Source organism: Pseudorca crassidens, chromosome 12 (genome assembly GCF_039906515.1).
Source record: "Pseudorca crassidens isolate mPseCra1 chromosome 12, mPseCra1.hap1, whole genome shotgun sequence".
NCBI classification, from domain to species: domain Eukaryota; kingdom Metazoa; phylum Chordata; class Mammalia; order Artiodactyla; family Delphinidae; genus Pseudorca; species Pseudorca crassidens.
The window spans coordinates 45,420,677-45,435,022 of record NC_090307.1 but is presented as its reverse complement, the minus strand read 5'-3'; the positions used below and the strand labels follow the sequence as shown (position 1 = coordinate 45,435,022).

At 38.8% G+C, this 14,346-nt stretch overlaps 1 protein-coding gene across 2 annotated transcripts in view; it reads right to left on the bottom strand.

Annotated features, from left to right (window-relative positions):
• Nucleotides 1-6,143: 6,143 nt before the first annotated feature.
• B4GALT6 (beta-1,4-galactosyltransferase 6) overlaps nucleotides 6,144-14,346 on the bottom strand; it is a 66,049-nt gene continuing 57,846 nt past the window's right edge. For both annotated transcript variants that reach the window (XM_067699398.1, XM_067699399.1), the window contains 4 exons: nucleotides 13,903-14,090; nucleotides 10,595-10,717; nucleotides 10,203-10,304; nucleotides 6,144-9,677 (listed from right to left, as the gene is read on the bottom strand). In XM_067699398.1, coding sequence (XP_067555499.1) covers nucleotides 9,530-9,677; nucleotides 10,203-10,304; nucleotides 10,595-10,717; nucleotides 13,903-14,090 — 561 coding nt within the window. In that variant the 3' untranslated portion in view covers nucleotides 6,144-9,529. The remainder of the gene's footprint in view (nucleotides 9,678-10,202; nucleotides 10,305-10,594; nucleotides 10,718-13,902; nucleotides 14,091-14,346) is intronic.

The window sequence follows — 14,346 nt, the reverse complement described above, 5'->3', positions numbered from 1 at the left end:
CATGATTCTCCCTGACATTTCACAGGCCAGAACTAGTTACACGGTCCCATTCAGATGCACTGAGCAATATGGTCCCCAGCTGAGAGTCATTTCCCAGAACAACTCTACAGTCTGGAAAAAAGCACTAATCTGTGTTGGTCAACAACCATCTCTGTCACAGTAGGGCTGGTAGTGGTGGGAAATGAGGCTGGAGTGGAGGCTGATGGCCCTGATGTCACCTTGATTTGGGGCTTCTACCCTCCAGAACTGAGAGAGAGAACCATGTGTCTCTGCCTTCCTATGGCTGCCTTCTTACTGGATTATAATCTCTTTTATTTTTTAAATATACATTTTATTGTGGTAAAAAAACACATAAAATTTATCATCTTAACCATTTTTAAGTGTTCAGTTTGTAGTGCTAAGTATTTTCACATTATTGTGAAACAGATCTCCAGAACTTTTTCATCTTGCAAATCTGAAACTCTATACCAATTAAACAACAACTCCCCTTTGCCCCCTCCACATGGCCCCTGGGGACTACCATTCTGTCTTCTGTGTCTATGAGTTTGACTACTTTAGATCCTCATATAAGTAGAATCAAACAGTATTTGTCTTTTTGTGACAAGTGTGACCTCATTTTAACCAATTACATCTCCCATGACCCCATTTCAAAATAAAATCACATTCTGAGGTACTGGAGGTTAGGACTTAAACATATATTTTGAGGGGGACACAATTTAACTCATAACACTTGTCTTTCATGACATTGACACTTTTGAACAGTACTGATATCCGTTATTTTGGAGAACCACCCTCAGTCTGGACTCACCTGGCATTTTTTCAGGATTGGACTGAAATTATTGTTTTTGGTAAGAATACCACAGAAGTGATATCAGTGTTCATCTGAGTGCGTTATAGTTAGGAGTTGATGTTGTCAATATGTCATATTCTATGTCCCGTTTTTGATCAACAGAAAGTCTCATGTATTGTGCTGGTGTGGGTGGGAAGGAAATATCTCATAGCAGCAAGAAAGAGGAGACAGAGAGGAAGAACCCTGGAACCTGGAAACACAGCCATGACGTTGTTGTTGTAGCTTTATAGGCCGGTGATGAAAACAAGATTCAACAAATGGAGAGAAGACAGTGTGTCAGTACTCTCCAGTCCAAATCCACCAGGAACACGTGTGTAGCTGAACCAGTTGGACTTACTACTCATCCCGGCAAGAGAGAACACACAACACTCTCACTAAGACAGTATTAGACAGACCCTATCACAGGGTTTGGGCTTTGCTTGGGTGGCTTGGGGGAGAGTCTAAGAAAGTGGGACTCTACTCTCTAGACTGGACGCCATCAGAAAGTGGGGACAATTCTATGACTGAGATCTCAACAGTTCATCTGTAGGGAAGGCAGACCAGAGCAGACACAAAGCTGTGACTGGTAAAGCAGAAATAGTTACTCCTTTCAGTGAAAAGGGAGGTTTGGGATTTTGTGGGTTTCAGCGATTCCTTTTTTTTCTTGCTTTGTCATGGTCTTAGACCGACATTGTTTGATGTTCTGTGAGACTGTTGTATCCAACAGAGCGACGATGGCCCAAACTAGCCTGTGATAAACTTGAGGCCAGTTCCCGAATGCCAGCAGCTGCTTTCCCACCCTCTTCCTCAATGTCTATAGAGCTGTTGAGAACAAAAAATCAGAAAATAGTGGTGATAGCTTTGCTGCGAATGGGGAGAGAATTAGAGGAGTCCATGAAGTTTTAGGCATCAATCGGTCCTGGCCAGCAGACTGAACGGACCACCCAGTCACTGAGCTCGGGAATATGGGCAGAGGGCAGATTTGTAGTCAGCGATGGGTGAGTTCAATTTTAGCCACAGTGAGCTTGAAGTCATCAAGCCAGTTTTCAATCTCATACCTTGGAAGTCAGCATTGTGTGTACACATACAGGCAGAGAACAAAACTCACTAATATTAAAATACCTCCTGAAACATTTGGATAGCACCTGCCAAACAAGGAAATTTAGGGTGTTTATGCCTTAACCTGTATTTTGTTCACGAAGGTGACACTTCTAAGAACTTTTCTCACCCAAACCCTCAGTCTTATGACCATTCCTTCCTTTTACTTCTCATTTCAGAGAACACAACACTCCTGTCCCTGCTTCAGCCCCACGACTTTTTCCTGCCTTTCAAAATGGAAATAAGCTCAGAATCAATTCCATTTTCCTAGCTTCCCATTCTCTGTGGGTTAGGACTGCCCCAGTTAATTTAAAGCCAAGGCAGATGGTAATTCATCTTTGGCACTCAGTGCAAATGCTGAAGGTCTGTTCCGGAATCACTGTCAGCCAGCAAGGAGAGAGGGGTTACCTGCAGCTGCTGAAACCAACACTGAGATGTGGAGCTTCCCCAGGGGCTCAGCAGTCACCCACCCACTGCCGCTGCCACTAATGTCACTCCCCGGGAGGCTGAAGGTTGGGAAACTGCGTATAGGGCAGGAATGCAACGGTGGGCTTGGGAGAGAACACTGGGGCTGGAACAAGCCCTGGCAGCTGCCCAAGTGAGGACTCACGCTGAGCTTAGTGGACATGACTCGACAGCCTTCCTCAGGAGAGTGATTTGGAAAATACCCTGGAATATATTTCCAAGTATGTGGAGGACAGTCCCTAGCACATAGTCAGTGCTCAGTGAATATTTGCCAAAGGGATGAATGGAAAGGGTGGATCCAGGTAGGCAAATAGTTCTCATCTGAGCCCTTCAAGTCCCTGGGGTTTTACCAGGGTTTTTCCCTCTCATATAGACGTGTGAGAAATGGCACCATGGAATGGACCAGTTTGCTGGGAAGCACTAAGACTACCAGCTCCCGGAAGTAACCTCGTTCAAATATTCAGTTTCAGGATCTGCATGCCTGGATTGATTTCAAGAACTCAGTCACCGAGAATGTCTACCATAAAATCAGTCGATTCAAAATGTCCCATTGGGGGCCTGGCTAGCTCAGTTGGTATAGCGTGAGACTCTTATAAAGTTGCCACTGCCTAGGCCCAGGGCCAAAAGAAAAAAGGGTTCCTTTACTCAAAACTGCAACTAAAGCCTACTGAGTGGATTTTGCCTCATTGTCTTGAAAGGCAGAGAAGCTCTGCTATTCTAGGCCTCCCCACAGAGTAGCAGCATGGGATGGGGGTCCTGCCTGGGGCCGACACTGCAGGGGGGTCGGAGCCCTGCATGGAAGTTGGGGCCTTGACAGGAGTCAAGACCCTTCCTGTCTGGACTTCCTCTGTGCAGATGCAAATACCAGAAGCCTACCAGAAGATTCCGAAAGGTGGGGTAAGGCAGACCAACTGCCCAAGGACACAGAGACTCGAGGAACAACCCAGCCATGAGTCCCGGGAGTTCTTTTCTTGCCTCTTTGATATCCCAGCCTGGGTGCTAGAGAGGTCTGCAACCAGAAATGTCCATAACTGACCCAAAGAGAAAAAGCCCCTCAAGAAATGCCTGCTCTCCACATCCTGAGAACCTAGAAGGGTGCAGACCAGCAGGCACCGTTCAACCATACTGCCTATTCTCCAGAAGGGCACCCTAAGAATAGCCAGGGCCTTTCCCACTCCCACTGAGGAGCAGTGGTGGCCAAACCCTATCGCCCCACCCACTCCCCACCCCCATCTCCTCCGTGGTGTTGAGCCTGTGGGTGGAACTCTGGGAACTCCCCTCGTTTATGTGGCCTGAGATTTTTGCCCCTTTTTCTGTTGGGTTTCCAAGTAGGTTATAAGATAGAGGAAAAGAGGTGAGGTTGGCTTCCATGAGAAGCCCTTGGCGAGCATCTCCCTTACTTGGCTGTAGCCTCCTTGGGGGAAGGAATCGGGTCTTAAGTCACTCTCATGCCACCAGAACAGCCCAGTGCCTGAAACACAGCAGGTGCTTAATAAATGCCCTAAAATATTGGGGTTGGAGAGACTAGAGACCAGCCTGCCAGAAGCTGCTAGACAGGCTGAAAGACTGCATAATTATCCTATACAAAATGACATTTATACAAGGTCAAGGGATAATGGAATAATGTGGGGCAAATCTGGTTACCCATAGTGACCCTGTTCTGCCTGAACGAAAGCACTCATGGGATTTCACTAAGACTCCAGGGAAACTAACAGCCACCATGATGTTTCCTGATTCTAACAATGGTGGTGGTAGAAGAGGAAAGGAGAAGAGCAGGTGAAGGAATGGAAGAAGGGGAGGAAGGACTGTGTAAAAGAAGTTGAATCCTTGGAAATTAACTAAATATGCTTTAAAATATTCCACCTCAGATGGAAATGATGTCCCAGAGGTAAATTAACACCTTCTCCTTGATAAATCAAGCAGGTGTTTTCGGATCTGCTCTCAAACTCTTTCATCACAGTATCTGTGCCTTGTGACAACATTTATTTTGTGGTATCATACTTAAAATATGACACAAGACAATTGGCATGAAAGAAAAACTTGTCACTCTAAAGCTGAAAACTGACTTAATATAAGCCAAGCTTCTGCTCAAGAGTCCAGCACTGTGCTAAGTGCTCTATTAGAATTAGCTGCTTTAATCATCTGAACAATCCTCAGGTAGTTCCTATCGTCCTCCATTGAGAGACCAAGAAATTGAGGACCACAGTTTAAAATTTTGCTGTAATTTCACAGCCAATAATAGGGAATCTGTGAATTCAAACTCAGATCAGTCTGACTCCAGAATCTTTGCTTATAACTACCACCTTCCACACAGTTCTACTGAGAATTAACTGCAAATACTCAAGGTCTGTTGCAGAAAAGCACTGATCTCAACCACCCTTCTGAAGTGTAGTGTTTCCAGCTAAGAAATATTCTGCACGTGGAGAAAATCTGCTCCTTCAAGATGCTCTGTTGGTTCTTTAATATTGCATGAGTGAAATATAAAACTGAGTTTGCAGAGGGCACAAAGGAGCACCTCATTTGATAGGATGTGGGTTTTCAGGTGTTTCCACTCTCAGTTTTACACACAGAGGACAGTAAACTCCTTGAGGGTAGGTAATGTCTGATGCTTCTTGGAGATCCTCCAGAGCACAGACTTCAACTAATGGAGTTGGGAAGATTAAATTAGCAATGGAATTCAGGCCCACCAAAATATGTTGTAGGAATGTGCTGAGAAAAATACAAGTTTTATTTTTCAACCCATATATTTTTCTTTTAATTGTAGTATAATTTTGAGTGATATAGCACTATCTTTTCTGAAGTCACTTAAATCAATAGCAGTAGAGTACTCCTTAATAAACGCCTTTTCTAAGTAAAACAATTTTGGTCCAGGATATCTCCACAGCCTTAAATCCATACAAGGAAAAACTTTTTTTTTCTTTTGCATCTTTATGAAATGATGGGTGTTTAATCATATCATTATGCTGTACACCTTAAACTCAGACAGTGCTGTATGTCAATTATATCTCAATAAAACTGAAAGAAAAAAATAAAGACAACAAAAAAATTATAAAACCATTAAATTAAGTTGGCATGATTCATCAGAAGATACATTAATACCATAGTTAGGAACCTGGGGCAGACTAAGAGAACTCCATTTTATGGCTTTGCATGACTACATGATTATGACTTAATGATTGGCTTTATTTGTGATATATAGTGGACAATATTCTGGTAGCTCATACCACGCATACAGATTAATAATACTGAGAATTCATCACACAAATAATTAAAGTTGATAAAAGTCATAATCTCACCATCTAGTCCCAAACGCAAATCTAGTCTTGAGGTATTTTTGAGATTTGACTGTTTGCCTTAAAGATATTCAGACTCCTAATACCTGAAAAACAAGAAGGGAATTGCCCACAACACACCAGCTTAGTTTACTGAAGTTGTGCAGGGAGAAGAAAGTTATGCTAAAAATGACTTCTTAAATATTCATTTTGATACAGTAGATTACTAACTGCATTGATGAAAATATTTAAGTGTCACGGTGTCTCCTCTGAGGTCCAAGCTATGAGGTGATCTCTAAATGTATTTAACAGACACTGTTGCAAAGGCATATGTGATCACCTCATACTCATGGTGTAATCCTAGTGCAACCAAGGTATTCACCAGCAATTCACCTGGAATTCAGGAACACACACACAACAAAACCCCAGATAATCCAAAAAAAGTTCCCGAGAGAAAATAATTACATCATCACACCAGGTCTTTAGAACATTATATTTCATAAAAGACAATGATAAAAAAGTACAAACATTTCCATGAGAAGCAAAAAAAAAAAAAAAGAAAAAAAATGAGAGTACAAGAAATTACTAGCATTTGTTTCAGTGCATTTATATAGAGGCCTTTCAGATTTTAATAAATAAAATAATCTTAAGTACACTTCCTTTTTCTGATAAACACTATGACCATTTTAGTTCTCTCACTGGCATATTTGCAAATAAAAGATAATAAATCTAGAGTACCAGTATTTGTCTGAAAAGTACACAACGAAATACAACAGAGATAAGCAAAGGCCAAATAAAATGACACAAAGTCTGCTTTCACGTGTACAGAGCTTCCAAAAGAAGGAGAATATTGTATTGGATATTTTCCCATTTTGTTTTAAAATGGATATCAACATCTTGGCTGGGAAAGGAGAATAAGCAAGCTTTAATACATACTTTTGTATTTACATAATATTGCAAATAAGGTTTTCTTACTGAACACCTTTTCACAAAATACAAACAGAAATTTATAATTAGACTTAAAAAAATATTCATTAAACCCCAGTTTTGGCAAAGACTTAAATGACCATCTCCACTGTGAATGAGATATAATGTTACAGCAAATGTGTGCACTTCTTCCTTTTCTTTTCTACAAACAGGCCCATTAATCATTACTACTTTCTCTAGTTGAAAGGCACTATATAAGTTTCCCAGTAGGGCCATAATCAGCTCATAACTATGTCCACATATATAAGTTTCTTGACTTTGAGACTAAGAAATACAACACATAAGTTGTCAGAGGATGTTTTCATAATTTTAGAAAGGTTTCAACTTGCTTGACTTGATTTGTTTAGAAATGAAATATTTTTTCTGTAGACATACCTAGCATTGCAACTGATAGAGTAGGTAATCAATACATGTTCACTAATAAATCAACCAAACTATAAAGATAGTTTGCATTTGCAATCTATTTGTTAATTTTTATGGAATACAGTTATTTTTATACAATGAAGATAACTGGGCAAAGCTATGTCACTTATATGCAAACATATAAGTTACTATTTATAGGCAACAATCAATTTGAGGTCTGCACTTAAAAAGAAAATAAAAACAAACAAAAGACAAAAAGCAAACTACTGGGATGGCTTTCAAAGGATGACACACCGTATTCAAAATGGAAAATAGCAGAATATTCATGGCCCACTCCTAAAACAAAAATTACTACTAGACTTAATCCAAGAAAATAAGACAAATACTAGTAGAACGGAGTTCTCTTGAAACTATAAAAATGTGTATCAAAATGAGAAGATACCAAAATGTGGGCAGCTCCATATTAAAGAGAAAAATGTTTTCCTAATAAGACTCAGAAACAGCCCTAATTTCCCCCATGACTAAAATATTTAAGTATTATTGGGTTAATTATGCTCCTATGCCCCTAGTATCTTGTTAGTGATCAACAAATGTTAACTTTCCCAACCTACTTTCTTTCATTTCATCAAATTAAAAAATTACATTGGCTATGAGAGACAGAAAGTGAATAGATACACAATTTAAGAACAAATACCTTGCTTTTCAGAAAGTTTGATTTTTCATTATTCTGAGTTATCAGCAAAGAAATGAAAAACAAATATTTTGGAAATATTTCTAAGAAATAAATGCAGAAAAATTCAGCTTGGTATCATAACCGAGAGCTACCAGTTTTCTCAAAGTGTAAGAATTTCAGTTATTTTATGATTTGGTTTGTGGTCATTTGTGTTACTAATATTTGCCATAGAAAATGCCAACTTCAAAATTAAATTTACAACCTGAGAGATAAATAACCATATTTCTGTGTTAGATGAATAATCCATTTCTATTGTTCCTCATGTTGTTGAAGATTCACTTTATAGATATTTAATTTTTTGTTTTAAATTTGTGAAAATATCTTAAGATATTTTAAAGAATCTTTGGTTAACCATAGTTGATAATTTTCAAAGTAAAGATACTGTTTGGTTTTGCTATGAAAATGCCATCCAAATTTAAGAGTAAGTAATATACGTGATGTCAGGTAGAGAAACCTGTTTTTAGAGAAGTGTCTTATTAACACCAATGCATTTAAATAACTGATAATGTATTTTAATATAATTCTATTAATTTATGCTTTTGTGAGGAAATTAACACCAGAGATGTGATATCTTAAAAGTGAAAAAAATACATGTAGTTTGAATGAAACTGGCCAACATTAAAAAGGATCCCTTCCAAACTTGAAATCCTATGAGTCTAATAATCAAACTTAAAATTTGTTTTTATCTACTAAGCATTTATCTTCATAAAAATAGAACATTTAATTTCTTACCTAATAGTATAATTCATTTGTATATTTTAAGTACTACTGGGTTTTCCATAACTCAATCTTTTACAAAACTGTTTTGCTTTTTTTAAATGAAGATTTTTTTTTGGCTCTTCTGAACTAGAAATAATAAAAGCGCTGCTCACTATGAATTCAAAAAAATACAGTGTACAACCACACGCAACCTTGGGAACATTTTTTGAGGCACAAAATCCCTGACACTTACACCAGAGGTACATGAGAGACGTTTAACATAAAGAGGTCCTTTATATCATGTCACATCATAACTTTTAAGATTTTCTTGGTAATACTCATGCAATATACACAAACAATATGGTTGTGATTTAGCAAAATCCGATGAGATTACAAGCAAGGGGAAAAAAAGAGGTAATCCTCTGTAGGAAGAAAAGCTAAGTCCCTTCTTCTTACCCTTTAAAACCCTAAGGAAGCTGTGACTTCGTCCACACAAAAAGCTGACGGTATAAAGCTCAAAACTAGTATAACAGTGTACTGTATTAGTTGGCTGTCAATTATTGACAGTTCCTTCATTTCACACAAGGTTAACCTTTGTTTAGTGACATAAATTTACATTGTTTTATTCCATGCAAATAAAAAAATGTTTATAAAAGTCCCATAAAGGCATAACCCATTACATGCAAAACTGCCAACACATCTTGTTTCTCAACAATTTGAACACATTAATTTATATCACATATGTACAAAATATGTTTAAATGGAAATAAAGCATTCTCTTGAATTAAACTATAGATTTTAGTATAAAATTTTTCTCTTTGTAGGGAGCTCTCTTGACTGCCAGACTTAAGCAACAGCATCTGGTCTCTGCAGTGCTCGCCATGGGGTGTGTCTCAGGATAGAGGATGGGTGGGTGGAAGAAGGGTGACTGTATACAATCCCACAAGTAAACACTGAGAACACAGGCTCTTCTTCTCACCACCCAGGGCACTGTGACACATCCATTCACTGACCTCCATTAAGAGTGCACTCCAAGTTCCCGATCCAGCATTGTGGTCTATCTTGCCATGAGAGCTACTTCTTTTAATAGTCTTCAATTGGAGCTAACTCTGGCATGAGGTTTACAGATATATTTGTATACAACCTATCAACCAGTATTTTTGGCGTATATACTAAATTGTTCAACCCATCGATGTACTGGCGCTCTTTTGAGTATCTTAGTAATTTATACCTACAGTATTAGAGAAAAAAATTAAAAGTAACAGAAACATGTTTGAAAAGAAAAATTGATGAGGAATACGCTCAAGGTCATTCTTATCATTAAAGCACTTAAAGCTCTTTACAATTTTTGGTTCTTACGCATAATTAAAAATCTTTCTAGACCAGTATTCTAAATTAACATTTTTACTAGTCTTAAAATGCTACCTGAAAATAAGTTATTTTGCACTCTTACACATTAGGTATCCTTAAGAAATAAAATGCATTACGCTTTATGTTAAGGAAACATTTTTACATAAATAATTAACTGGGCTCTTTAATATTACATGAATACATATATGTGTGTGTGTATGTAGGTATATGTATATGTATATCTCTTCAAAACAAGCACAAAATGCTCTACTTTTATAAACAAAAATGATATCGACAGAAAATCCCCTTCAGAAGTTTTTTGTGGGGAGTGCAATGCATTTTTAAAAAGTCTTTCATAATTAAATAATTTTGAAACCTTGATATCTAAAGATGATATTAAACTTACCGTCCTAAGAACTGGACTTCACCTCGATGGTGATGAGGAATAGACTTGTATTTTCCCAGGTCCCCCTCTGGTCTTGTTACATTATATCCAGCATAGTGAACCCTACAACACAACATACAGAAATGAAAATACATTAAGAAATAAAATCTAACATAAAAACAGATTATGTGAGTTCAATTTAAAATGCAAAAGAATGCTCTAATGTACACGCTGTCAGTAATTTCAAAAGGGTACTACTCTCAATAAAAAAGGGAGAAACACAACGCAGGACTTAGGAACCTCAAAAATTTTCCACCCCAAAGAATCCTTTCCTGGAATAGAAAAGTATAGTTTACTTAAAGAAAGGAAATTTATAGAAATTCCATTATTAAGCAATTTGTACCTCAACATACCTATTCCAGAGGTCATCGTCTTCTCCTCCCCATCCCCAGAAGGCATTAGGAAAACCATTGATCTTTCTGAACTGTTCCACTGTCAGTCCACTTACACCGCCAAAAAACTCTTTATAAGGAAGACTAAAAAAGAAAGCAGAATATAGCATTCTAAAAATGAAATCAAAACTGTTTGCCATATGAAATCGAGTTTTCAGTCTTTTACATGCTTTGCAAAATATACCCCTACTTCCATATAAACAATTATGTTGACTAAATCATATTCTGGGAAAAGTAAAGTACATCAAGAAACAAAACATCTTTACACTCTAGTGAAACAAGTACATCTAACTGTGTTATGCAAAACACTTGTGGTACCTGAAGTTTAATATTGAGTATTGTTACTTTATAAGACTCAAAACCTAGTGTTCAAAAATGGTCTACTTTCACACCAAAAGTAGACTTGATCAATAGCTGCTAAGGCAATGTTAGATGTTACTAAGCTAATTTCCTAAATTAATTGATATTAATTTATTAAATACATTATTTATCATATAGACTAGGATAAATATAAATTAGTAAAAACAAGTCTAGCATTTAATTTTGAAAAAACTAGCTGCGTATTCCTGTAATGATCTTCTCTATTTGGACTACACTCCCAAAATATTCATGGATATTTACAAATATATTTATTTTTAATGCACTAATAGTTAGAAGAATGACAATTTTTTGAGATGTAACTGACCCTGTATTAGTTTCAGGTGTACAACATAATGATTTGATATATGTATATATTGCAAAACGATTACCACAATATGTCTGGTTAACATCCATCACCATGCATAGCTACTTTTTCCTCATGATGAGAGCTTTTAAGAGCTATTCTCTTAGCAACTCTCAAGTATACAGTACAGTATTTGTTACCTAGAGTCACCTCGTTATACATTACATCCCAGGACTTGTCTTATAACTAGAATTTTGTACCTGTTGATCCCCTTCATCCACCCCCAACCCCTGCCTCTGGCAACCAAAATCTGTTCTCTTTATCTACAAGTTTGGGTTTTTTTTTTTTTTTTCGATTCTGCATATAAGTGAGATCATACAGTACTTGCCTTTCTCTGAGAAATGACTATATTTTTAAATCTGGATTTTATTTTCCTTACCTTTCTCTAACTCATCCTCCATGGAATTTGTCAAAGTTGTTTGTTTAGAAACAGACAGGTTTTCTGATGTTGAGGCAGCATCCCTAGACTTGCAGTCCTGAATAAATTCCTGTGGCCCTAAATGTGCTACTGGGGAGCCACGTGCCAGAGCCCCTGAATGGACGAGGCCAATGTGGAGGAACAGCAGAGAAAACACGACCACACGCAGCCTCTGAAAATCACGCTGAGGGAAGTCTGGCCAGGACTAAAGCAAAGCTGCCTCAGAGGAAGAGAGGGGGCAGATTTCACTTTTTTGTTGGAAGGACTCTGGATTCACTCTCTGCAGGGAGGAAGTGCTGTGTGCCAGCGGGGACCTTGTGTGGCCACAGAAGATGAGAGAGGCAGCTCCCACAGAGAACTCCAGGCTGCAGGACAAAGCAATCCTGGTCCCACACTGGGCCAAAGGCACCCCAAGACAGTAACAGCAATGCTGACCCCAAAGTCTACCACGGTGTCCCAGGGTACCTCACGAGGCTTGCACTGGGGAAGTTAGATTCTAGTTATGATACCAGTTGGGGTCCAACAGGGCCAATAAGCGCTCATGGCAGCACTGTGTTTCCCACATCAGTTGCATTATGCTTGCCCAGGCTAGGGGTTTGGGAGAAGCCTGAAATCAGTAGATAGGTAAAGATGGATAAGTGCGTGTGTGTGTTCACTGGCATGTATAAATTGCCAAGCACGTTAATTCCATTTAGTGTTCTGCTTAAAAGCAGAAACAATCAACTGCACTATACCCAGAATAGAAAAAGATTAGATAAAATGAAGGTGTAATAGATAAAGAACAGAAAACGGAAGCTTGACAAACACAAATCTAGTAGTGTTTACCTGACACTGTCCAAAGGGAGAGAGACACTGCTCTGGGGACCTGAGCGTTCTGGTCAGCAGCCTTCACGGCGTGGGCACCACTGTGGGCAGGGACACCTCATCACACTTCAGCCCATGCACTGTCCGGCCCGTTCCCTGCTCTGCTGCCATTCTCTCTAATTTCTATTCCAACTTCCAAGATACCCTATGCACCCTGGGATTAGTCTAGGTAGATATGAGTATTTTACTGATTAGAAATTAATATTTTCAAATAAAAAATTAATTTAGAATCCCTAGTTTATATGACATTTATGATATCTTTTAGTAAAAATCAATTATGCTAAATTTAATTTGACTCTAGTGGGCTGACTAAAATTGAGTTTCTAGAAGTGCTAAGAATCAGATCCTGAACCTGGATGACCTTCCCAAGGTAACGCCAGACTTGGCTTTCAGATACTATGGTAATAAGGAAAAGGTTTTCTAATGATAACAACCAGTCTAAAAAAAGACAAAAAACAAAAAAAAGGCACTCTTCCTGTTTCAGTGCTAATTCACCTGGTCTCATCACGGAGACTTTTTGCTTCTCTAACTCGACAGGTGAGGCAGCAGGCAAAACAGTGATGAAGGCAACACCTCCCCTGCTCCAGGCTATTTTCTCTCCTCTCCACTTCCATAAGTCAATGAAAACTGTGATCTCTTTCCCAAATTAGACCTTTAATGTCAATTTAAGTTACTGTCACAGCTCCGATGACAGTATCATTTCAAGGCATCTCCAGTCAGAGAACGAAAAAATGTTTCTTCTTATTAAAGGCAGGTCAAGAATCCATAGCTTAGGAAGAAGAAAATATACTGCAGAAGAGCGGGCCTTCACTGCACAGGAACAACCCTGGGAGAGGGAAGAGAGGGGAGCCAACCTGTGCTGTGCTCCTACCTGGGGCAGCCCAGCGCCTGGGATCTCGCAGAACCCGTGGACGGGCTCTAGTGCTCCCTGAACAAGGAAACCAATGTTCAGAGATCCAAGTCCTAAGATGCAAATCCAAGCCCTCTAACTGCTAAGCGTGAAAATCAGAAGTTAGGTCCACATTTCCTTGACCGTAGAAACCAGGCTCTATTTCCCACCACCCCACGCTGAAACCTGTGTGTGAGGAAGCGACTGGATGGACCACAAGCGACCCTACACCCCGGGTCCCTGCGAGGAAGGGCTGGAGTTAAAGATACCCTCTAGGCTCTTGAGCCCTCTCAGATCCAGGCACATAACGCTGCTACCATTTCAATGATATGATTTTGCAGGTGTGCTGCAAAAGAAGAGTGTACATTACTTACATATACATGTATTTATCCAGCTTGGCTGCAAAGTGACGTGGCATTTCTCCACATCCGTAATAGTTTCGGTCATTTTCAGGTAGATGATCCACATCGTGGAAGATTACACAGTCCCAGACACCGTCTTTCATGGCCTCTTTGAAGCCCACATTGAAGAGCATTGCACGGTTAAAAGGCTGTGTGCCAGTCTTCACAAAGAGAAAAACAGAAATGTACTCAGGCTTTGCCATGACTTTTTTCTATACCTTTATAACTTGTTGAATCATGGTCAAATACTAATAATAAATGCACACAAACCAAACGGATAAAATAATAAACATGTTTCAGGATTTTCAAATATACTATTTAAATTATTACATAATTTTATACTTTGGTAACACACAAGAAAACACTGTTATTTTAAGGGCCACTGGTAGATCATCAACTTTATATAATGATATAATT